The 24955-nt window shown below is 52.4% G+C and overlaps 1 protein-coding gene across 5 annotated transcripts in view; it reads left to right on the forward strand.

Annotated features, from left to right (window-relative positions):
* DAB2IP (DAB2 interacting protein) overlaps nucleotides 1–24955 on the forward strand; it is a 186077-nt gene that overhangs the window by 54102 nt on the left and 107020 nt on the right. For 2 of the 5 annotated variants that reach the window (XM_032865772.1, XM_032865770.1), the window contains exon 1: nucleotides 7780–8017. The exons of 2 other annotated variants lie outside the window; for them this stretch is intronic. In XM_032865772.1, coding sequence (XP_032721663.1) covers nucleotides 7894–8017 — 124 coding nt within the window. In that variant the 5' untranslated portion in view covers nucleotides 7780–7893. Of the gene's footprint in view, nucleotides 1–7779; nucleotides 8018–24955 lie in introns of those variants that run through there. One more of the 5 variants, XM_032865768.1, reaches the window with a different exon arrangement.

Raw genomic sequence — 24955 nt, forward strand, 5'->3', positions numbered from 1 at the left:
GGGGAAGTGACTTGCCCCTTGTCCCACAGCTGCCCTTCTTGAGAAAAGAATGGGGCCTTTGATCCCAGCTCCCTCTGTTCCCTCATTCACCAAGTAGTGACCGAGGGCATGGGGGACATGGCTGTGACAGGACCAGCAAGGCCCCTTCCCTCATTACAGTTGAGGGGAAGACAATTAGTGAACAACCAAATACACAGATAAGATAGTTTTAGGAAGCAGGAAGTTGAAGAAAATAAAACAGGCAATGGGACAGGGTGTGGGGATTGGGCAGAGGCACTGAGATCAGGTGGCCAGGAAAGGCCTCTGATGGTGTGAATTTGAGCTGAGGCCTAAAAGACAGGAAGGAGCTGGCCATCTGAAGGTCGGGTTTGTGGATGAGGAAGAAGGAAGAGCACATGCAAAGGTCCTGAGGCAGGATTGTGTTTGGCTTGCTCAGGGATCAGAAAGCTCTCCAGCCGAGTCTACAACCATCTTAGCTAGTGGCTCCCCAAGAACGCTGCTAGAAACCTTGAAGAATATGGATTCTTTGACCCTCCACACCAAAATTTGGATTCAGTGATGTTGAGAGTGGTGCCCTAGAATCTGTTTCTGAATGCTTCAGTGTAGTTTGTGGGCACATGCAGGCCTGCCTTCTAAAGCCAGGCCATCCCTTATAGTTGCAGAATGAGGATCAGAGAGGTCTATAACTTATCAAAGTCAGACAACCACATAGCTGCAGAGCTAGGCCTAGAGCCTGATCCTCTGCCTCCCTGCTTAGGGTTCTTTCTTTATCACTTCATTTCTCCCCTTATGGAGGGGCTGCTTAGGCCTCACTGCCGCTTGGGTCTACACCCCATACAGCCTGCCCCCGAGACCCCCCCTCGTCCTCTGCTCCAGCCTCACATTTCTACACATCGCCTCCAGCATATGCCTTGCTAGTTTCTACCTCAGGGCCTTTGCTCATGCTGTCTCCCCCTCCAAGAATACAGTCCTCTGCTCTCTACCCAGGCAATTCCTACTCAGCCCTCTGGCTCAATGTCAGACTCTTCTTCTAGGACTTCTCCCTCCTCTGAATTCTTTAGTGCTGACTCCAGATCAGATGGGGTCAGCCACTTTTCCTGAATGCTGCTACCATCTCTCCTAGTCAGTCTTCCTGGGAGCCTTCTCTGGGTTGGTAACTCTGCTGACAAGCTCTGGCTATCTTGCTCTCGAGGAGCCCGGATGAGTGAGAAAAGGAATAGACCAGAGGAGCAGATGTTCATCAGCTTACATACGGGGTTTTGATTCCCTATGCTATTTGACCTTCTACAACCTCACAAAGTGTAAGTATCATTAAACCCATTCTGGAGTTGAGGAACTGAAGGCACTAATCTGGGGTCACACGGCCAAGAAGGGCTGGTTCCTCACCCCAAATCCCATACTCTTTCAGCACCCCGCTTAGATGGGAGCTTCCTCGGAGCTGGCTCCCGGGCCAGTTCGTCTGTCCTCCGCAGTGGGATCTGCAAGGATTGAGCGAGGCCCCTCCCGATGGGAACCCAGGCCAGTGCCAGCCATGAAGTGGTTCACAGATGACCAGGCAGGCCTGCCTGGGAAGGGAGGGGGCTTTCTGACCTCACACTGGGACCATATGCCACCCCCTCTGGTCACCCAGTGGGTGAGGAGCTGTCTGCGCCCATCAACTGGAAGGGGAGGAAGAAGCCCGGAGACCTGGAGCCTCAGTCCCAGGCCTGGGCCCGGAGAAGGAGGGGCTGGGGGCCCACCTGGAGCTTGGCAGCATTTCTGGGTCAGGGCAGGGAGAGGAAATACAGGGAGAGAGTTGCTTCAGGCCTGGCCATCTGGGTTGAAATGCTGGCTACTAGGGTGGGGGCGAGGAAGGAGGGCTGGGGCTGGGGCCTGGAGAGTGGATCCCAGCCTCCCCCAGCCCTGGGACTGGAGCCCTGAGCTTCGGGGGCAGTTGTCCTGGACCGGAAGCCCAGGGCTCCTGTGGGCAGAAGCCAGCAGGCATTCTGGGGGTGCGGGGGGGCCGCCCAAGGAGTAAGAGTAGAAAGGGTGGTCTTGGCAGTTCTGTTTACATGCCTAGGTGGCCTTGCCCCAACACTCATGTATGACATTGGGCAAGTCACACCCTGTCTCAGCCTCCCTTTCCCATCTGCAGGGAGTGAGTCTACCCTACCTTGACTGCTCTGTGCTGAGGGGTGAGGGGAAATCAGACCCCTGTGTTTGGGGAGTTGATACCAGATCTGGGCATGTGATGAATTAGGCAGCGTCCCTGGGGCAAGTGGCTGTTCCATGAGGCCTCGGCTTCTCCGGCTCCATCACTCCGCTCTGCAGGTCCTTCTGGCTCTTGACATCTGCCCATAAAATTCCAGGATTTTATGACAGGTTGTTGACATGTACAAAGGAACTACATCTTCTCTGGGCTTTTGGAGGACAGGAAGGAACACACAGGTGCTGGATTGAGACTGGGGGAAATTTCTAGATCCTGATGGAATCCTATGGAGGTGGGCTGGGAGGAGATGGAGATGTCTCATCTCTATATCGCACGCGGGAATCTGAGGCCAGAGATGTCAAGAGCCTTCCTTTAAGTCACACAGCACCCAAAGAAACACAGTGACCCTGGGGTGCCTGGGTGGCTCAGTGGGTTAAAGCCTCTGCATTCGGCTCAGGTCATGATCCCAGGGTCCTGGGATCGAGCCCCGCATCGGTCTTTCTGCTCGGCGGGAGCCTGCCTCCCCCTTTCTCTCTGCCTGCTTCTCTGCCTACTTGTGACCTCTGTCTGTCAAATAAATAAATAAAATCTTAAAAAACAAAACAAAACAAAACAAAGCAAAACACAGTGACCCGGACAACTGGCCTTCTGCTCCTGTTAGGGCCCTGTTGTCTCCCAAGGCTCACCCTCAGCCCAGCTTTGGGTGATTTCAAGATACACTCCCCCAGGGCTGTGTGTGTTCAAATATTCATACTTGACCCGGACCCCAGTTCCACCTGTGTTGAGAGGGGCAGAGTCCTTCAAGTCTGGGGCCGGCATGGCCCTGATGGGGCCATTTTCTGGGAAGGATGTTAATAAATTTGTTGGTGGCTTTCGGGAGGAAGTCTGGGGGGAAGTGGAGGTGGTGGACAGCTGGCTGGGCCTGAGTGTGACCTCGCAGGGCCCGTTTGCACTTTCCACTGAGTGGGGAGAGTCCCCGCTCCCCCACATCCTGATGAAGGTCCTGCTCCTGGTTCAGCCTCGCTCCTGGACGCATACTAGACACTGGCCAGACAGCCCAGCTCTCCAGACCAAGGCCAATGACCCTGACCACCAGCGCCCCCCACGACACCCCCATCCACACCCCTGCCCAGATCTTCAGCCACTCATGGGTCGAGGCTGGCCCAGGAGGCGGATGTGTGCTGGGCTGCCCGGTCAGGGACTTCCCCTGGTCACTGCTGCCTACCCTCGTCCCGACAGGAAACCCGACAGGTCTGAGCCCTCCGACACCCATTGTGTGGGGCCTGGCGTGGGCTCCAATGTTTCCCCTGTCAAGACTCCTAACCCTCTTCACCTCCTCCTGTTCCTTGTCAAAGCTGGCTTCTATGGAAAGTTCCAGACTGTTGCCCCTCCTCCTCCGTGCATTAAAGTCCTGCTCAGCCTTAAGAGCTTGCCTGGGTTCAAATCTTGACTCCTGGTGCCAGCTGTATAACATTAGAGAACTTCCCTCTCTGGGCCACCAACAGTTTCTGTAAGATGAAGATGGGAACCACTGGCCTCTTAAACTTGTTGTGAGATTTAATGAGATCTTGTGCGTTGAACGCCCCAGACAGGGTCTGGCGCACAGCAAATGCTGAATACAGCTTATCAGTATTAGATCCAACTTCATCTTCAGACAGACCTCTCCAGGCCAAACTTCTAGTCCTGCTCCGTGGAAAGTCCTGGACTTCTGGGGTCTCCTCTGGGCGTGAACCCCCCTCTCCTCCCCAGATGGAATCTAGCATTAGGAGGCCGGTTCTTGTTGCTCTTGTTTCCTCCTGTGCCAGATGGCCCCTCAATAAAGGCCAAGCCCTTCCATCTCAGGCTCCCCTCTGTCCTAACACTGCAGGAAGCAGTGTCCTTTATGGGCAATTGAAGGCTTTTCAGGGGTAATTCTGACAATACACATTTTTGTTCCTCCCTCACTGACTTTAAACCTAACACCCCGGTAGGATGGGAGACTGCACTGGGCTGGCCCCCTCGCTCCGGCATCTGGTGCCTGAGTGACCCCCTGAGCGACCCCCACCACCCCCTGGCCTGGGGTTTACCTGGATTTACAGCCCAGCTCTTAGGCCTCCCACACCCTCTGCCCAGCAGGGTGTAATTCTTCTTGGGACACCCAGACAGGGATGGTTTCTCTGCCCAGAGGCAGATTCTCTGGGGCATTCTCTCCTTGATCTTCTCCCATGTCCTCATTATACAACCCAACTGGTGGGATGGGGTGGAGGGTGGGGAGGGTCTCTCAATGGGACTCAGACTGCTTTAATGAGATGATGTTTGAGCTGGGTCCTGAGGGGTAAGGACGAGTTCACCAGGTGCAGAAGGAAGATCCTCTGACCAACGGGGCCAAGGCAGGGTGGAAATGAGTGGGGAGACTTTGCTAGATAAGGGGCTGGAGTGGGCAGAGGTGCAAGGGGAGGGGGCCAGTTTGTGACAAACCTGGGTCCTTTTCAGTACTCCGTGCGTTCACTTTTGGGGGCTGTTAAGGGCAGGTGAAGGGGGTAAGGGGAATCAGATCTGATTTAGCTGGCCCCTGTCCCCCTGCCTGCACTTACTAATTGTGAAGGTTCCCAGGCCCCATCTGGAACCATGGAATCAGGTGTTTTGGGGGAACCCAGAAATATACGTGCTTAATGTACTGGGGTGATTTGGAGGCTCAGGGGTGTGGAAGCCGCAGCTTTGACCCTGACCCAAAGCTGCAGGCTGAGGAGGTGGGCGCTGGGCCTATCCAGAAGCCCCTCTGGGGTCCAAAGAGCAGGGGAGAACAGACCACTGACAGGCTGCCAGCCCTGTGGGCTCCAGCTCACAGATCAGCAGGGCCTGGGAAGCCCCTGCTGGTGGGGGCAATCACAGACGGTTTCCCCTTGGAGGGGGACTATTGCAGGAAATGGTGGTGGGGAGGGTGTTTTCAAATGCCCCTCTTCTCCTCTAGGTGGCCTCCAGAAAGAGGACTGCTCCTGTTTACAGGGAGGAGGCCACAGGGGCAGTGAAAGGGGGTGGGTGGCTTGCTCCAAAGTGGGATTGATTCCAGATGCTCTGCTGGGGTGTGCAGGGAGCAGCCTTTGTCTGCCGGCCTGCCGCCCTGGGGGGCCTGGGACAGGAGGAGGGGCAGAGCCCCCTGCCTCCTCTGTACCCCAGCTGGCTCCTATTCCAGACCCTCCCGAGGCCTGGAGAGGTGTTCAGCTGGGCCGGTGGGCAATGTCCGCCCCATCCCAAGGCCAGGAATGCAGAAGCTTCTTTAATAGCTGATCCTCCTCCTTGCACTAGGTAGATAGGCTGAGCGGGGTCCATCGCTTCTCCTCGCAGGTGGGGAAACTGAGGCACAGAGAACTTGAGAGGCTCAAGCATAAGCAGAGAGACTCTGCCAGGTCTTGGAGCCCAACTGTGTTTACTGTCGAGGCCCTGAACTCCTGGCTGCTTCCCCCCCTTCCTCTACACACATACAAACGAAATCTACTGGTTGAGGATGCCAGGCCAAGACCACTTGTCTTAGCCACTGACAGTCTTTTGGCAGGGAATGTCTCATCTCCTCAAGGGGAGGCCAGACTCTGGCTGATCAGGGCATTCCTGCTTTGGGAAGGAAACTGGGCCTGATGAACTCCAGGCTCTTGTACCGGACCGATGCCCCAACACTGAGCTGGACTTCTAGGAGGCTTCTACCCACCGAAACTGGTGGGCCTGGCTGGAGAGGTCATTCTTTCTGGAAGTGCCAAAGGGTGGGTAGGTGGCTGCAGGAGCCCCACCTGAGTGGGGAGGTCAGGGGAGGGTGCCTACAGCTTTTTTCTGGGGCCTCTGCTCTGGCAAGGGAGGCTCCTGGGCAGTGACTGCCATGGGGAATGAGCTAGAGCAAAGCTTAACCCAAAGGAGGTCAGTGGTGTCCTTGCAGGCACGGTGGCTTTCCATCTGCCACAGGGACTGGCAGCCACTCTGGGGAGAGGGGCCAGCACGGGTGTGTGTGTGTGTGTGTGTGTGTGTGTGTGTCTCTTTGGACAACCCAGATTGGGTTCATAGGAGCAGTACCCCTCCTGCCCCTCCCCCCTGGTCCTAGGAAGGCGCCTGGCTTCCAGCTGTGATCCAGGCTCCTCCTGACCTGGGGGCCCTCCCCCCTGGGCTGAGGGAGCCAAGGAGGGGGGCTCTCTTTGTGAGGTGCAAAACCCGGCCTGGATTTCTGCCGAGATTGCCCCGCCCCCTCCAGGGCCACACCTTTCCAGCTGTTCTGGAGAACTTCCAGACTGTCTCCAGCACCCACGGATGACCCTCCCTCAAGCACACCCCTAAGACTGTGTGTTGGGAGCCCCAGGCTGAGACCACTTGCCTCTGCCGTTTTCTGTGTGACTGAGGCCAGTCAGTCCTCCCTGTCAGGGCCTCAGTTTCCCCTTCTATATTTGAGGGAATGAAGCTCAGGCAGGTGACTGCATAATTTAAAAGCTAAATGCTGCTGCTGGGGCAAGTAGGAGGAGAGAGAGAGAGACAGACCACGAAGGGCCAGGATGATCAGGAAAGGCTATAGAATTTGGGCCTTAGAAGGATGGCCTCTGGCAGGGCAGCCCCTTCTGGAAGCAGCACAAAGAGGAGTGAGAAGGGGGGAACTAGTGTGTGAGGCTGGAGAATGGTTGGGGCCAGATGGTTGGAACCTTAAATACCAAGGAAGGTTGTTTGGACTTGGGGAGCCATGAAAAGTTCTTGAGCTGGGGAGTGACTTGGGGAAGTCTTTCAGCAGGAGGGCAGTAGAGGGAGTGGGCATGTCTCTCCTCCCGGCCTCCCTTTTCCACCTCCTGGAGGTTCTTCTGCAGGCTTGCCAGAGCTGCCCTGAACGCCCAGGGGGAGGAAGAGCCCATCGCCTCTGTGGTGGTGTATTTGGGGGGTGGTCCAGATCGCCAGGGGCAAAATGTTCAGATTTGGCAAAGCCTGCGAGATACACAGTGTTCATTACCTCTCTCGCCTTTCTGTGCTCTTGGAGATACACGCTGCATTTGTAATTATATACAAAGAATATGTGTATCCAACGGAGCAATTTTTAAAATGCAAAGAACCGGCAACTTTTCTGCGTGAAAGGGAAGTCTTTTCAAGCCGGTTAGGGGGCTAGGGCCGTGAGCTCGCCAGGCGGTGTGTTTGCGGCTCCAGACTCAGTTCAGAGAGCTTGGAGCTGAAAGGCGCCCTGCGGTGTCAGCCTCTTTCGGCCCCTAAAAAGGTGACCGGATTCGTAGCGCGGTGCCCGCCTGGCTGCCTGGCGTGCGCCCTGTCCGGTGCCCGCGATCGCGCGCACGCGGGTGTGCACCGTTTACACCCGCTGGCGGGCTGGAGCGCCTCGTGCGCCCTGAGGTCCGGCCACGGCTCTCGGGCACGAGGGGTGCAGACGGTGACCTTCCTGGGGACCTGCCTAGGGTCCCGGGGCACTCCGGGCCGCCTCGCCCCTCCAACTCCAGGCCGGGATTTCTCCCGCACTGACTTTCCGGGCCGGTGCCAGCCCGGCCTCCCGGTCCCCGGCCCCCGCGGCGGGGCCGGCTGCTCTGGGAGGGCGGGGGCGGGAGGAGGAGTTTGAGCGACTTTGTGGGGCAGCCTTGGCCTCCGCGGCACCCGCACCAGCGCGCGGGAGAAGACGGGGACGCCCGCCGGGCGCTCAGGAGCGGGCGATGGGGCCCGTGTGAGCGCGCCCAGGCCCAGCCCGGTGCCCGGCGGGCGGCAGCATGTCCGCGGGCGGCAGCGCCAGGAAGAGCACCGGGAGGCCCTCCTACTACTACCGGCTGCTGCGGCGGCCCCGGCTGCAGCGACAGAGGAGCCGCTCCCGCAGCCGGACCCGGCCCACCAGGGGTAGGCGCCACTCTGACCCCCGGCCCCTGGGCTCCCCTTACCTCCACCTTGCCCTCTGATGCGGGGGAATGCTGGGGACCCTGGATCTTCCTTCAGTTTACTTAGCCGGGTGTCTCCCCCCCGCCCCACTTCGCCCTTATCTGGCTGCCCCCTACTGTGTCTGCTTGATCTGCATTCCCCCCAGCTTCTCCCTCCTCTGCCAGCGTCCTGGGGAATCCGAAGCTCTACTCTCCCCTGGTACCTCCCCTGGTGCCTTGCGCAGGGAAGGGGGAGATTGCAGTTCGGGGTTCTCTTTATTCGTTTCTCAGATGCCACTTCCTATTCCCCTGTGCCTCAGTTTACTCCATCGCCTAGCAATGAAGTCATCCTGAGTGGATTTGGCCTTTCCTCACTTTGCCTTCAGGGCCCTAGGCTCCCAGCGCAGAGTGGGCGGGGCCCATCTCACCACCACCACCCCCCCACCTTTCCCCCGGGACTTAACAAGCTTCCCCACCTCTTGGGTGGAGGGACAGGTGGCTGGACTTTAGAGGATCCTGTCCCAGGAGTCCTTGGCTCCAAAGGAGCCAGGGCTTTTAGATCTGCCTGAGACCCCTCCTGGTGGATGGGCTCACTGCCTTTGAAAAGTTTTTCTTTCAAGGCGGCAGGCAGGACAGGGAGGAGGGGAAATGGAAGCAGCGTTTTCTTTTTTCCAGTAACAAGATCCTTGGTTGGAAAGGCATGTGATCCAGGAGGCTGGCTTTTGGGCCTGGTGGAAGCAGGGCCTTCCTTCCGAGGTTGGGTGGGATGGAGCTCCTGGAAGAAGGAGGCCAGAAGGGGTCCTGGGGAGGCCAGGGTCCCTGTCAAGGGGCTCAGGACCGCTGAAGCACCAGTGGGCAGTGGGTGAGAGGGAGGAGGGTGGTCAGTAGTGCCCAGCGGGACCTGGGCCTCGTTGGTTTGCTTTGGGAAACGGGAAGTCTGATCCAGGGCTGAGCTTGATTGGGCTGCGGTATGAACAGATCCATGCCTGGACCTGGTAGACCTGAGGTCAGATCCCCACCCTCCAGGGTGCAGGTTGTGTGGCTCAGGCCCTGCGGATGCTGCCTCTGGACCTCAGTTTTATCAGCTTGAGGGTAAATCAGCTTGCGGGTAAATCAGGCAGTAGGCGTTCATCTGCTTCTCCTTAGAACAGGGAAGATTTTTTCCCACAGTCAGGGCTGAATAACAATGTACAAGGCTTCCTCAGGAAGTAGTGAGTTCCTGAAGTAGTGAGTTCCCCATGCGTGGATGGGTTCAAGCTGAGACTGGAAGTGTGCACAGGTGTGTGCTGCGAGTTCAGTCCTCAAGAGACTCTCAATGCCTGGGGTCCACCTCCCTTTGCCTTCCTTGAAGTGGCTTCTGGCTCTTCTCCCCTGCCCCCCGTGCCCCATTCCAGGCTTAGCCTGAAAGACCAGAGATGTGGGTTTGAGCACAGAGACTTTGGGCAAGCCACTTGTCTTTGCTGAGCCTCAGTTTCTTGAGCTGTAAAGGGGGCTAGCAGGACTTGTAGGACTCAGTGAGGAAATGTGTTCCTGCTGGAAGAAATGGGAGTTGTACAAATGCCCAGTAATGTTCAGGGCACCCTGAGCCCTCCTGCCCTCCCCTCTCCTTGCAGATGCCCTGCATGACCTCCCCTGCCCTTTGGTGCCCTTCTGCTCCTGACTGCAGAGGCCCCAAGAGAAACGGAAGTCCCCTTCCTGCTCTGCCGACTGGGCAGGCGACAGTGTGTCCAGCGGTCACCTGAGCCCCAGCTTTCAGGACCCGCCTAGGCAGGAGCCCTCGCTTTGTGTCCCAGCCTTGAAGGAGCTCAAAGCCTGCAGGGAGTGGGGAGGAGACTGTCACTGTACAGAAGTTACATCTGGGAAAGCAGGGAGCGCTTCACCAAGGAAGTGACTTTTGGACAGGGTGTCACCAGGTGGCTGTGATTTCCCTCAGTACAGGGAGTGGTTGAGTCAGATGTGTGTCCAGGCCCCAGCTCTGCACAAAACTGTCCTTTGGCCAGTCACTTCCCTTTGGCCTACTCTGGTAGACAGGTATAGTGACAGGTGCGGTGACCGCCGGGTCCTTTAAGGATGAGAGCAAGTGCATAGAAAGCTAGAAGCTTGTGTTGTCTGGCACTTGGGCTACAGTTGGGCTGAGCTATTGGTGTTCTTACTCTGGGCGGAGGAACTGCCTGTGGAAAGACAGAAGGGAATTGTCTTGGACATTGTGGACAGAGTTCCTCCTGGGGTGGAGGAGGGGAAGGGATTGGGAGGGGGATAGTGGGGAGCAGTAGTTGGGGCTGGAGAAAGGGCCTTGAGTTTTGGGGAGTCATGGCTGGGGATGAGAGCTGCCTGGCAGGGTGTATGGTGGAGGCTGGGGGCCCGTGGCACGGCTAGAGCAGCCATTGACCTCCCCCTCCCTGAAGACCCAGATCCCAACCTCTGCCCCTAGGAGCACCCTACTTCTTGAGGCCAGTGCCCCAACCCAGGTGGTAACTCATGTTGGGGGGAGCCACGCTGTGGCCTTGGGCGGGTCCCTGCTGACCACAGGCCTCACAGTCTTCCCATCTGTGTGGGGGCTTGGTCCCATAGTGCTGATGTCAGATCCTGGAAGAGGGGGTGATATCCAGCACCGCAGCCCCAACCACTCACAGCCCTTGCTCTATACCCATTCTGGCCTCTGCCACTTGTGAGGAAGGACAGTGACTGAGAACTCTGGGCGGGCGGGGAGGGGGTGGGGATGTTTGTTTAGAAACAGAAAAGTGCAGGGAAGAGGTGGCTGGAGGCAGGTTCGCAGCTGGCTGGGTCTTGGGGAGGATTGTGGCCAGGCTGCCACCTCTGAGGAAGCCCCCTGCCCATTGCCCCCACTGCCCTGTGGAGTAGTGGTGGGGGGCGCCCTGTGGACTTGAGAGCAAGACTTGGTCCTTGCCTAGGGCTGCAAGTGACAGACAGTGTCCACAGTCCCATCCCCCCCAGCTTTGAGGAAAGTGGGGGCACTAAGCAGGGCTCTTCCTTCTCGTGCCCCCCATCTCCCCATCTGAGAAATAGGCAGAGTGAGATCCGCCATTGACAATCACCAGAAGCATGGTGGAAACAGTGACCTTTAGATGGCAAGGGTCAGCTGGCCATTTCACATTGGGTTTTGTGATCCTGAGTCTGCTTGAAGGCTAGATATGGCTTATAGATATGAGGGGGGACCTGTCCCAAGTAGAATGTCACCAGCCAAGGTTCCTTCCCTCCTTCCCCCACACCAGCTCAAGAAAAGTTTTGTTTGTCTGACCTATCTATCCCCCAGGGCTGCTGAGGGGAAATGCAAATTTTCCCCTCACTCTGGATAAAGTCTGGCCCATTTACCCAACTAGCAGACATGTCTTGAGCACCTACTATGTGCTGGGCTCCAGCCAGGGCCCTGGGGGCCCATGGGGATGAATGGCACATGTTCCCACCCCTCCCCAAGCCCTCAGATGGTTGAGGAAGCTGACTTGTTGAGGTTCACTTGAGGCACAGAGCCCTTTTCAGGGTACAGAGCAGTAGTTAGTGGGAGACAGGTTCTACTCCCAGCTCAGCAGTGAGTTGCTTGTGTGACTGGTTGTGTGACTCTAGGCACCTCCCAGGGCCTCAGTTTCCCCGTCTGTCAAGCAGGGCTTATCATGCGCTGCTGCCTGACAGGTCAGGAGACCTGGAATGCCCATCCTCATACTCATTGGAGGCTCTGATTCTTTTCTTTCTGTTTGCACCTGAGTTTCTCCAGGGGCTAATCCTTACCCGCCTGCGCAACAGGGCCTTGGTGGATGTATTCCCCTGAGATGGTCGGTCCCTCCTCCACATCCATACATAGCCCCATTGCTTGGCCTGATATTTTGGTTGCTTTGTGATTCGTCTCCCCTCTCCCCAGGCTCCTTTTGTTTCAGGGTGTGCTGGAGTCTGTTTGAGGGGCCTCTGGAGGGGTTTCCCAGGAACATCCCAGCACACTTGGAGGAATGCAGGCAAGAGTGGTGGTGGTGCCCAGGAAGGCTGGGCCTGACCTCCTGAGGTGATGGTCCCCTCCCAGGGCTTAGAACATGGCAGCTGAGTGATTCAACCCCTGGGGTTCAGATGAGGACACTGAGGCACAGAGGGACCTTCATAGAACTAGGTGTGGAACCCGGGGCTGCTGGCCCCCGGGAGAATGGTGATGTGGTTGGGGAGGGTGTTGGTTTGACATAGCTGCTTCCCAACTGGGATGATGGTTAGGGAAGGGCCCGTGTGCCCTTTAGGGAAGGGCAAGGGCTGGGACTACTCCATATGGACCGTGATTTTACTGAGCCCTGCCGAGATGCCCTGTGGGCTGGCAAGACCCTGAGGATGGGGGTCGGTTGTGTCTTTTGTTCCCTCACACCCTCATCTTCAAATGTACCCCCAAGGGCCCAAGGCCCAAGTCTCTGTCCCCAACTTGGATGCAACCTCTGAAATCGTATATTTATCTTTTCCTGCCTTATCTCTTCGTTTGTCCCTGCTGAGACACAATCCTTCCTTCGGGGTTTAACCCCAGCTCCTGCAGGCTCTCCTCATCCTTACATACCCCAGGGAGCTGGGAGACTCAGTTCTTCTCATGGCATGTAAGGAAGTTAAAATAGCTTTTGTTTGTTGAGTGCTTTCTCAGTGCCCAGCAGTGAGCTTAATTTTGTATTTGCCTTATCTCATTTAATGCTCATAACAACTTTATGAGATGGATACTGGTGTTATCCTAATTTTAAGGGGGAGAAAGCTGAAGCCCAGAGAGTGGGAGCCACATCCAGCATCACACATCTCAGAAGTGCTGGAGACCAGTTCTGCAAGACCCTGGATCCTGAGCTGATAAATGCACTACCTCACTATTCTGTGGGCAGGCAGATCTTTCTGTGATCAGGCCTTGGCTTTGATAAGGCCTCCTCCTCCTATCTGATTTGCACAGTCAACGACTCTACCAAGTGTTCTTGGCCATCATCTCCCCAAATCCTGGCCATAACTTGGGAAAGAGTCAGGGAAATGATTCCATTGGCATCTGTGGGAGGTCAGTCTTCTCGGTTGGCTTGTCTGCCTGCCTGAGAACACTCAGGTGACCCCTTAGGTCTGGTTTTACCCCCACCCCTATATCCCACTGTCATTTGCCTTCTGCCAACCATGTGCTTTCCCTGGGAAGGTCACAGGTCAAACAGCCTCAGCCCTTGTCTCTTCACCAAGTCTCTTTGTGCAAAGGGTTCAGGGTCCCCTGGACTGAGGTCCCTAAAGATAGGCAGACAGCTTGAGGCCCACTCCCCAGGGCTATCTAGGTTCCTGAGGGAGGCCAGAAGGTCCCCATTAATCTGCCAGAATGTCAGCCTCTTAGCCTTTGTGTTCCTGGCTTGTCCTTATCACCTTCCATAACAAGGAAGATAATGGCTGAATGTGTGCCAGGCCGGGGGCCAAGGGCTTGTCCTGATCATGTTATGTCTTATTTTGACCCTTCCACTCTCCTAAGGTAATAGGGGTCCTCATTATCACTTCCCTTTGCCGGGTTGGGAAACCGAGCTTCATGGTGGTAAGTGTGAGGCAAGGTCTGAACTGAGGCCACTAGGCTCCAAAGCCCATTTCCACTTAGAACCAGGCCTGGGAGCTCAGTGCTCCCTCTTTTCTGCAGTCAGTGGGTGGAGGACACAGGAATGCCCTCTTGAGCTCAGTGGGTCAGGTCTGCCGCTCAGTCCCTGCCCCGCTGCCGTCTGTGCTTACCAAAACCTGCTGGGATGGGGGACCATCCTGCTGGGCCTGGTTGCAGGTGCCTTTGGACCTCCAGCACGGTGGCAGGGAGCTAACACTTCCCCTTGACAGCTGGGGAAACTGAGACCTTCAGAGCCAAGGCCACTTGCTCAAGGCAATGTAAAGAAGTTGATAAGAGATCCAGGTCTGGAATTCTGACTCTTCCATTCTATTTCCACATTGGTTTTTTTTTTTTTTGTTGCACAGGAAGGGAAACTGAGGCAGCTGGGCTCCTCCTTGGGTCTTCCTGGGGGAGAGAAGAGGGCTTGAGCTCTTGTGTCACCTGATGCCACCACACTCACATCCCATACGTGTTTTGCTTAGAAATGACCTGAAGCCTTTTGACTGTTTTTAAAAGAAAAGCCACGGCTGTGATACTTCCCCTGCACCTTCCTCTCCAGGCCACTCAGTTTAAATGTCAGGAAAGGGAGAGTATTTCCTGGTCAGGAACATTCGGAGCTTGCAGGGAGGTGAAGTTTTGTTTTGCGTTGAGTGGGAACTTGGACAGTCAGTCCTCAGCCCCGACAGCACCCCAGCCCCCTAGCCCCCCCAACTACCTCCCTCCCACCCCCCTGCAAGGCTGTGTTTGACAGTTGCTGGGAGGAGGGATTTGAGAATGAGTGGGGAGCTGCCTCGCCGAGTGGCAGGGCGGGTGGAGGGGCTGGGTGGCTATTTTTAGCCATCCCGATCCAACAGAGGCATCGCAGCGTTTGTTCAATATTTAATTATCCATCCGAAATTGGCCCACGTGGCCTTGAGTTTGGAAGCAGCTCTCTGTGCTGTGATTTCCTCTGACTGCATAAATAAGGAAGCGAGGGGAATCTCAATCGCCCTCCAAATAATGATAATGAAAAAAAAAAGAAAAGAATCCCCGGAGTCTCGGTACTCAGAAAAGACCGACTTGGTTCCGCAGTCTAGACAGACCCACCTGTACTTTAGCGGGAAGGGCGGCCGAGGACTCCCATCATGCCCTTGGAAAGGCAGCCGCCCTTGGTCTGTGAATCCCAGCCTGAGCAGCCACCTCAGTTGTAGTTGGGATGGGCTTTCCTCCCCGTTGCCGGGATCCTGTGTTGACTTTGACAGCTGCCGGGTGCCCGAGAGGTGGTTTGGGGATTTTGCTTTTAGAAGCCTTGTTAGCTTTTATTTCCCTCCTCTCTTATCCCTGACAGACAGGAGAGCACTTTCGGGATCTGGGCCATGTTCTTTCTTTTTCTTGGCCCTTAGAGGTGATGAGTTAACACGGCTATGAAATGAAAAAGGCAGAGTGCAGGGAGGATGGGGAGGAAAATGTGGGGCTGGGAGGCTCTGTGCCCTCCCCCTCAGCCCCTGGCGGATGAAGGAGCAGAGGGAAGAGGAAGGTGAGGGGACAGAGGAGCTGGGTAGCCAGCGATGTGTGCTCCTTGCTGTCCCGCTTGGAGGGGGAGGTTTGTAGAAATCGGAGACCAATAAATTGGTCAGGGAGATTCTTAGGAAAAAATGGTTTCCCATCCATTTATACTTCTGTTCTGGGGACTGGGTTTGGCTTAGGAGTGTGGCCAGGGCAGGAATCCTGACTGCAGCATAAATGCTGCGTGATCTCAGACAAATGACTAAACGTCTCTGGGCTCAGAAGCACTTCCAGCAAATAGGTGTGACGCAGCATAGAGTATTATTATAGGCTGGGTGAATTGTCATTGTTCATCCAAAGCCTGAGGGGTTAATTACACCTTTATTAGGGCTGATCTAGAAATAAAATGTGATGCCTTTGGGGATTGGAACCATCTAGATGGTTCCTTGGCATCCCTTACCCCAGAGGCTGCTATAAGAGTCACTTGTACTTGTTCAGAGCAGCAGAGCTTTAATGAGCCACCTACTGTTTGCACACCCTGTGCCAGGGGCTGCTGTGGAAGATAGAGCCAGTCTCTAACCTCAGGGAGCTGAGCCTGGGGGAAAGTCTCCTGGAATCAGGTTAGCAGACCATGTGACTGGAAGGTTGGTCAGGGCCTTGAACGGTGACCAAGAGGTTGGCACTCACCCTAGCAAGCCACAGGGAATCAAAGGAAAGGTTTTGAAAATAATGATAATTATGAAAATGACTTCTGGCCTGCCAGGGGCTCTGCTAAGTCCTTTCAGTGTACCCTTTTATTAAATCCTCTTTCTCTCTGGTACCCTGATCGGCTTCATTTTGCAGATGGGAAAACTGAGTCTGTGATGGGTTCAGTACCTGCTCGGCATGACCCAGCTGTGGAGGGGCAGAGATCAGGGTGTTTAACCCTCACGTTTCTTACCAGAGCTGTGATTGGGAATATGCTTTTTAGCAGCCAGAAAGCTAGGTCGGTGTGGTACAGGGAGAGGGTGAGGGGAGAGTGGGTATCCGCGAACAGAGGTGACAGTGTTGGCTGTCCTGAAGGAGGAGGCGGTGGGTATGAGCTGGGAGAGGGTGAGAAGGACCAGATCAGTTTGGGGGAGTGAGGGAGGAGGTTTCCCGAAGGACTCAGATGTGATGCAGGGTTCAGAGGCCCAGTAAGGAGGTCGGTCATTCGTGCTTCCTGGAGAATTCAGAGGGAGGCCAGTCGGTGTGGGGTCTAGGGAAGCGGAGGGCAGGTTGAGAGAAACTGACAAGTTTGGGGGAGGTGGTACAGGGAATGCCATTCCCATCTGAGGAGCAGTGCTGGACAGACTGTCCACATTTGCTCCCTGATCGACAGCAAAATAAGAAAAGTAAGGCCAGTGCACTGAGTGGCCCATGACGTCCATTTCGATGTAATCCATCTTCGTAACGTTTCTTTAGTCTGAGATGATGGTTTTTGGACTCTTCTGGTGGTTAGAACATTCCTTTTATGAGATGCAAGGGGTGGTAATTGTTTTAACATTGTATTTGGCAAGACAAGAGGTCAGAGGTTCTATTTACTGTGCCTGTTTCCATATTATGCTACCGTGTTGTTTTTATGGATGAAAATTGAATGGGTTCCCGCAATTCCAAATTGACGGGAACCTGGCACTCAGGAGAGAGAGGTCCCGCAAGAAGGTGGTGGCATATGGCCTTTGGAAAGATCTAGGTGAGTGGGAGCCCTTGGAGTGGTTTGGGGAGCCAGCAGAGCAAGTAAGAAAATCACCGTTAATCTCAGCACCCAGTGATAAGCTCTGGGAGCATGTAGGGGTTACTTCCAGGTCTTTTCTTGTTCTTGAATTTTTTTTTCTGTTTTTTGAATTTTTAAAAAATATTCTAAAATGTTTGGAAGTATAGAAAGTGTGGGAAACAAAATCGCAGACACCCATGCACTCGCTTCTCAAATGTAACAAATGGTAACATGATCCTATTTGCTTCTCTTTCCTTCTCTTTTCTTTTTCTCTCTCTCTTTTTTTCCCCTAGAAATAAAATGATCCAGGTACAACAGGGGCCAGGAAAGTACAGGCCGCAGGCCAAACCCAGCCCGCCCCCTGTTTGTGTACAATCTGGGCGTGAGGAAGAGCTTTTTTTCTGTGGTGGACACAGAAATCAAAAGAGGAGTGATGTTTTATAATGTGAACATTCTACGAAATTCACGTCTCTGTGTCCCTAAGTAAAGTTAACTGGAACACACAGACATGCTTATTCATGTATCTATTGTCTGTGGCCTTTTTCAGGCTACTTTGAAAGAAGTTGAGTAGTCGAGAGAAGCCTTAAGTATTTGTTCACTGGCCCTTTTAGGGGAAAAGTTTGCTGAATGGCTAAAAGGACCTGTCCTGTCTCCAGGGAGAGCCGGCCTCCTGAAGGCTGGGTGTGTCCTGCCCACCTGTGCTTTTCTGCTTTTCCTACATATGCAAAGGCTTCAAAATGCATAATATGGCATTGTTTCAGACAAGGGCTGGATGTGGAGAAACTGCACACGTGCCTGCACTGTGGGACTTCTCCCCCCCCCCCGCCCCGCCCCCGCCAACACTCCAGCAGCACCGTAAAAATGGCTGCCCTCTGTGGGCCCTGGGGTGGGCACTGCAGCCGCGGAGCAGAGGGCCGCAGGGGAAAATGCAGGAATAGAAACATTGCACACCCAAGTTCCTAGAAATCCTCAGAGAGCAAAGGAGCAAAGAGCCTTGGGGACAAGAGGGGACTTCAGGCCAGTTCTTGAGTCCTTGGAGTGAGCAAGAAATCCAGAGTTTGGGGCGCCTGGGTGGCTCAGTGGGTTAAAGCCTCTGCCTTCGGCTCAGGTTATGATCCCAGGGTCCTGGGATCGAGCCCCACATCGGGCTCTCTGCTCAGCAGGGAACCTGCTTCCTCCTCTCTGCCTGCCTCTCTGCTTACTTGTGATCTCTGTCTGTCAAATAAATAAATAAAATATCTTAAAAAAAAAAAATCCAGAGTTTTCTGGAAGCCGGGGAATTCCTTGAAAGCGAGGTGCACGGGGTGAGGGATAGGAAGCATAAATTATCAAGGCAGTTGTGGAGGGGCTCGAGGAGAGGGGCCTCAAGAAGAGCCGGTGACACTGTCTACAGATGCTGGCAAGTTTGTAGGACTTCCCTTGGATGGCTGCTGAGGCCAGCCGGGGCCAGGGGACAGACCCCCGCACTCTGCTTTCTGAGAGGCCCCTCCCGGGATCTAAGTGAGGGGAGCGCATGTCCTTGGCTCTTCCCTCCAGCTCCTGAGTGCCAGCAGCCTGACCCCTCCATGGCCCTTCTGGAGAGTGGCTGTGCCCCCCACCAAATGCTCTGGGTAGGTGGTGATGGGCGCCCTGGTGGTGCCCCTCTCCCAGCAGACCCACCCCCAGGAACAGTGGGTACCCTCCCCTGATTCTGCACCACGTCCTGAACTTAATGACCACTTGAACTCTGATCCCAATTCTATTTGAGATACAATGGGTTATCACAGTTCTAGGTCTCAGGACTCCTTCCCTTCCCCACATCCAGCATCATGGGAACAAAATGTGATACCAAACGAGGCCTCCCTCATCTCTTTGTGCCTTGTTGCTGGGGCTGCGAGGGGACCTGGAAATGGAGAGAGAGGCCAAGGGCAGGGAGGAAACTCAGCTTCCTGGTTGACTTGGACCCGTTGTCTTCTCCCTACTCTGTGTGTGGAGGTTCCCACCGTGGGGCAACCCTTAGGTTCACTGATGACAGGGCCCGAATCCTGCCTTCTGCATTCCTAGGCGTGTAGTCAGGGTTCTGAACCTGTTTCTTCCTGTTAGAATTGTTTCCTACTTTGGAAAACAGCCTTAGGATAAAAATACAGATACATGGCACAGTCACCATCCCCAGATCTGTTTCTCTACATTTCCTGATGGTCCATTTTTTTATTACATACAGATATCCAGTTCTAGTGCTATTTGTTGAAATAACTATCTTTTGCACCATCAATTTACTTTTGCACTTTTTTTCCCCAAAATCAATTGACCATCTATGTGGGGTACTGTTTCTGCATGCTCTTCTGTTCATTGATCTATGTCCTAATGCTAATACTACGCTGTCTTGATTACTTTAGCTCTATTTCAAGACTATAAACTTTGCCTTGAAACCAGGTAATGTAAGTCTCCCAACCTGCTTCTTCTTACTCTAGATCATCTGGTTCTTTTGCGTCTTTTGCCTAGCCACCTAAATTTAAAATTGAGCTTGTCATTGTCTTCAGAAAGCCTGCTAGGATTTTGTTTGGGATCGCATTAAATTTGGAGATGGGTTTGGGAGAAATCCATCTTAACAACACCGAGTCTTCCCAATCCTTGAATATGGTATATCTCTTCTTCATTTATTTAGATTTTTTTTTTTTTTTACCAAGTCTCTCAGTGACATATTTTTAGCTATTAGTCTTGTACCTCCTTTATTAAAAGTAGTTTTGATGCTCTTTGTTAATTACCATGCAGGGTGGGACTATTACCCTACTTGCAAGCTAAGAGCCTAGCCTGGTAGTTTCATGGGTGCCGGCAGAAGATAGGAGACCCCAGGGTCAGAGACAAAGGATTATGCACACATGAAGCTGGAGCTTCATGTCTACATGGGTCCCCTTTCCCCTCAAGTTCCTAGGGTAGTCACAGATGGTCTGTTCTAGAACATAAAATGATCACTCCCTTGTGTTTCCAAATTATAGCTTCATGTCCCTGACAGGATCTGACATATAATCTAGGGGGTCAGCTGTTCTGTAGGCTAAAAATTACACAAAGAACTGGAATTCAGTTTGCTTTAGCATTAAACCGTTAAGTTAGAAGTTGGGAGATCATTTAGAATTTGAATTCCAAGTTGTCAAGTACCGAAAGGTAAAGGGAGTTTTCAAGTTATATGTAAAAATCAATAGATACACACTTAAAGCTTTATGCCTCTTTTAATTTGTTGAGGGAAAAAAAATGAAGGCTGTTATGTCATATAGCCCTGTACTAATTTAATAATACGGTTCTTAAATGTGCAGAACCTTAAGTCCTGAGGTCAAATTTTGGGGAAAAAAGAAATAGCTTGTATTTTCTGAATGAAATAAAAAATAGGATGAATCTAATAATACATCAGAATATTTAGGTTTGGATAATCACGGTTCCCTCTGGAGTGCTATCATTAGAACTTATATACCCTAGAGAAGTATGATTGATGTAAATAGTATCTGTACTGAAGATAAATACACAGAGTGCTGAGTACGAAAAGATGAAACATTCTCCAGGCACAGATGTGAAAACATCTCTAAGTTATATTGCGAAATAACCAGCAAATGTACCCTATGCGCTTGTGGTTTTCAGGTCTGTGGCTATCACGTGTGTCCTCTGATACCAGGTGCATTGAGGAGAGAGAAAGAGGCTTACGTTATACATGGTGATGAACACTGTGTTTCTAGAAGGAAGCTCGACTCCTTTTTTAAAGCAGCTGTAAGCGAGAGATGGGAGACCTTGAGCATCCCCTGTCTGCACTGGCTGACGATCTGACGGCACTATCCCTCTATCTTTACTTTAATGTAATTAGAGTCTATTGTGCTTTTATCAGGGGCTGTATGGGTTTCCTGTTGCTACTGTAACAAATGACCATAAATTCGGTGTCTTAACACAACACAGATTTATTATTTTACAGTTCTGGAGGTTCAAGAGTCTGATGAAACCTGTGTCCCTGGGCTAGAATCAAGGTGTCAGCAGGATACTATTCCTCGTGGAGGCTCCAGGGAAGGCTCAGTCTCCTGGACTTTCCTGGCTTCTAGAAGTCTTTGACCAATGGCCCACGCCCCCTTGCTCCCTTCACCACAGCACCAGCTCTGCCTTCTCTAACCCTCCTGTCTCCTTCTTGGGATTACATTGGGCCCACCAGGTCATCCAATGTAAACTCCCCATCTCAGGGCTCTTGATTTCATCTTGTCTGCAAAGTCTCTTTCACCACACAGATGACCTCTTGAGAGGTTCGAGGGATTGAGACCTGGACTCTTTGGGGCCCATTATTCTGCCTACTGCCGGTGGGTAAGGCTCAGTCATTTCTAAGGAACACCTGTCCCCCTTCTCCCAAAGACAGATGACCAAGAACTGAACTGGAAAAAGTACCCAGTGGGAGGCAGGAGACCTACCAACTTATCAGTGCAATATTTTGGCAAACTCACTCTTTATTTAGCTCACTGTTACGAGCAGATAATAAGAGTACGGATGTGCTTCATTAACACACACGAAGATAGACACAGAGCCATCATAGTTGGACTGCTGCGCCTGGAAAGTTCTAACAGTGTGAAGATTCCATGGCCTGTTGCCATGGTGATTTTACCTTTGGCTCTTCCTACTGTTTACCTGGCCACTCCCGTGGTGGGGGTGGGCAGGGGGGATGGCGGGGACCAGTCTTTTGGCCCTCCAGGATGGGGGGCTATGGTCCCTCACCCACTGATTTGTTACTAGGTCCACTTTTTGAACTTTTCCTGATTCACCCTCTGTAGCCATCTGGTAATTTGGGCCGCCGTTTCTGATTTATTGGTTTCATTTTCTGACTTGTTTTTTAATTTCCTCCTCCTTTCCTATGTGTTCAGGGGGCACAATTCATGCTGAATTCTCATACCACCTATTTATATTTTAATTTTTCTGTTAGTTTTTGGTTGTCACAATTATTCTTCATTCGGTAAATAGTGCGGTCATCTGTGTCCACCCCTAGCCCATCCCCTTTTTCAACGAGAACGTCTGATGATAAATGTTTCGAGAACTACTGATGATTTTTTTTCTAGATGAGTTTGTGCACACATACACACACACACACACAGAAGGTAAAACAGTGTATCAGTTTAATCACATAGACAACAAATGTACTTCAGCCTAAGGCATCTAGGGTAAGCCTGTGTGGTGAGGATTATATTTCTGGGCCTCTTACCTCTAGATTGCTAACTCCTCTATTAGGTAACACGGGATACCAATCCATTTCTGCAGTTAGTTTCTTGGGATGGAAAATCTCAATTATTTACACACAGATATGATTCCATGTATTTCAAATAGGCTGTTTATTACTTTTCCATTTCGAAATCATCACGGATATATAAGCAGTTGCAAAAAGAGTACAGGGAGGTCTCCCTGTACCCTTCACCTAGTTTCCCTGATAGTTACGTCTCAAGGTGACTATTTTGTGATACCCTCCAGCATCGATACCCTCCAGCCATAAACCCACGAGGAGCACGCCTCTAGTTAGACAGGGTGAATTTATTTTTTATTATGCCAGTGAGGGAGAACATACACCACCGGGAACCACAGGACATCTCAGTCTTCATGAATATGGTAGAAAAAATACCTGCTATAGGATTTAGGCTTTGATGGGGGTGCTTTGGGGGGAAGCCTAAGGAAGTGAGGTTCACTCTAGCTTGGCTGCTGTTAGAATGTGGAGCGATTTTATGATGAGGGATCTCCACACGTGTCTTTAGGGAGAGGAGGCAAGCACGAAGATAAAGCTGTCATTGTAGGGAAGCAGCAGTCAGTCATTTTAGCCAAGGCAGGAGGGTGTATTGGTATTTTGTGGATAGCACAGTGACTTGACTTTGGCTACTTGCTTAGGCAAAATTATGACATGGCCTTGTTTTGTCTCACTTTAACCCGGTAGACTTGTCTGAGGCTGGTACCCTAGAAGATTCTGTATGTCCAAAAGGAGAATAACGTGGCACGTCTGTGAATGCCGGGTTGGATTCTGGATGCCAGGGGCTGCTGTTATCCACTCTTTTCTCTCCTTTTCTGCAACCTGGTACCTGTGTATGTATGATTCCGTGCCTTTTTAAAAAAAAGATTATTTATATATTAGAGAGAGAGAGTGACAGCAAGAGAGGGAACACAAGCAGGGGGAGTGGGAGAGGGAGAAGCAGGCTTCCCGCTGAGCAGGGAGCCCGATACGGGGCTCGATCCCAGGACCCTAGGATCATGACTTGAGCTAAAGGCAGATGCTTAGTGACGGAGCCACCCAGGTGCCCCAGTTCTGTGCCATTTTATCACATGTGTACATTCATGTAACCACCACCACCAAGACACAAGACTCTATCAATACCAAGAGCTCTCGTGCTGCCCCTTTATAGCCACACCCACCTGACATGCCCCACCCCTCACCACCATCCCTAACCCCTGGCAACCGCTATTCTGTTTTCCATCTCTAGAACTTTGCCACTTTAAGAACGCCATATCAATGGAATCATACTCCATGTGGCCTTTTGCTAATTGCTCCCCTCCACGCCCCGCAACATAATGCCCTTGAGATCCACCCAAGTTGTGCAAATCAGTCAATAGTGCATTCTTTTTTTTATTGTTGTGTAGCATTTCATGGTATGTGTGTTTATTTCCTGTTGCTACCACAACAAATGAAAATTTAGCAGCTTAGTTCTATCTGACTGGCTTAGTCAGAAGAGCATATGACTCTTAATCTCAGGGTCGTGAGTTCAAGCCCCACGTTGAGTGCAGAGCTTCCTTAAAAAGAAAAATAAATAAACTTAAAAAAAATTGAACAGCTCATACAACACAGAGCTGCCATCAGACAGTTCTGTAGGTCGGAAGTCTGCCATGGGTCATGGGTCTTGCAGCACTAAAATTGAGATGTTAACAGCTTGAGTTCTTTTCGGAAGGCTCTAGTGAAAAATCTGTTTCATTGACTGAACTCTGTTCCCTGTGGTTGTAGGACTGAGGTCCCCTTTTCTTGCTGGCTGTTAGCGGAAGCATGTTCCCAGTTTCAAGTTAGAAAGCACCCACATTTGTTGGTTTGCGATCTCTTCTTCAGTCGTTCCTTTCATGCTTAGAATGTCTCCTGCCCCTTCCATCGTTGTACCCTTCTGCTTCCTCTTCCTCATTTAAGACTATTTCCCCTGGATGATGCAGGATAAACGCCCATTTCCTTACCCTTGATTCTGTCCGCAGAGTCCCCATGTAAGGTAACATATTCACAGGCTCTGGGCATTAGGAAAAAGTGTGGACTTCTTTGAGGGGCTATTTTCCGCCTCACACACTGTGGATGGACCACAGTTTCACCTTTCACCTATTGAAGGACATTTTGACTGTTTCTGGTTTTTGGCTATTATGCATGTTATGAACATTGGTACAAAAATGTGTAAAAGTGGATTATGCTCCATTTCCTTGGACGGCATACTTTTTTTCACTCAGTGCCATGTTTCTGGGTGTGCTTCATGTGGATCTAACAGAAGCAGGTCCTTCGTAGTGTCACTGTGTGCCACGTGAACCGAACCCCCTTAATCATACCTTCTTCCTGGATCTGTCGTATCCCACCAAATGACTGTCCTGGGGTGGGATCATCCACTCCCCTACTGGTGGACACTTAGGTTGCTCCCAACATTTTGCTGCTACAAACAGTGTGGCAGGAGACATCTGTGGGTGGATCTCCTTGTGCGAGGATGAAGCAGTTCTAGATTGGACGTGGGGGAGGGAGTTCTGGTCCCAGAGAGTGTGCGTGTGTCAGTTTCCACCAGCTCTTGTCTAACTGTTCTTCAGACCCATTCCACTCCACCAGCAAGGATGAAAGAGTGCCGTACATCCCTGTCAACATTCGGAGTCACTGTTCTTTTTTATTTTTGCATGTCTGAATGGTGTGAAATGGTATCTGGTAGTTTTAATTTGCATTTTCCTGGTCACCGTTGAGGTCCAGCACACACATATCCCCCTGTCTCCTGTCTCCTTTTTCTATACTCGTGCTGACTTCTTTTCTCCTGACACCAATATTAGAGGTTGCTGCCTCTCCCTGTTTTAAGCATTAAGATCTGGGCAGTGCAACCCGACAACTGAAATTTGGTGTCTTGTCTGAAATTACAGGATGTTCCTCAGGCCTC

This window comes from Lontra canadensis, unplaced genomic scaffold (assembly GCF_010015895.1).
Source record: "Lontra canadensis isolate GAN:19392208 unplaced genomic scaffold, GSC_riverotter_1.0 scaffold30, whole genome shotgun sequence".
Classification (NCBI taxonomy): domain Eukaryota; kingdom Metazoa; phylum Chordata; class Mammalia; order Carnivora; family Mustelidae; genus Lontra; species Lontra canadensis.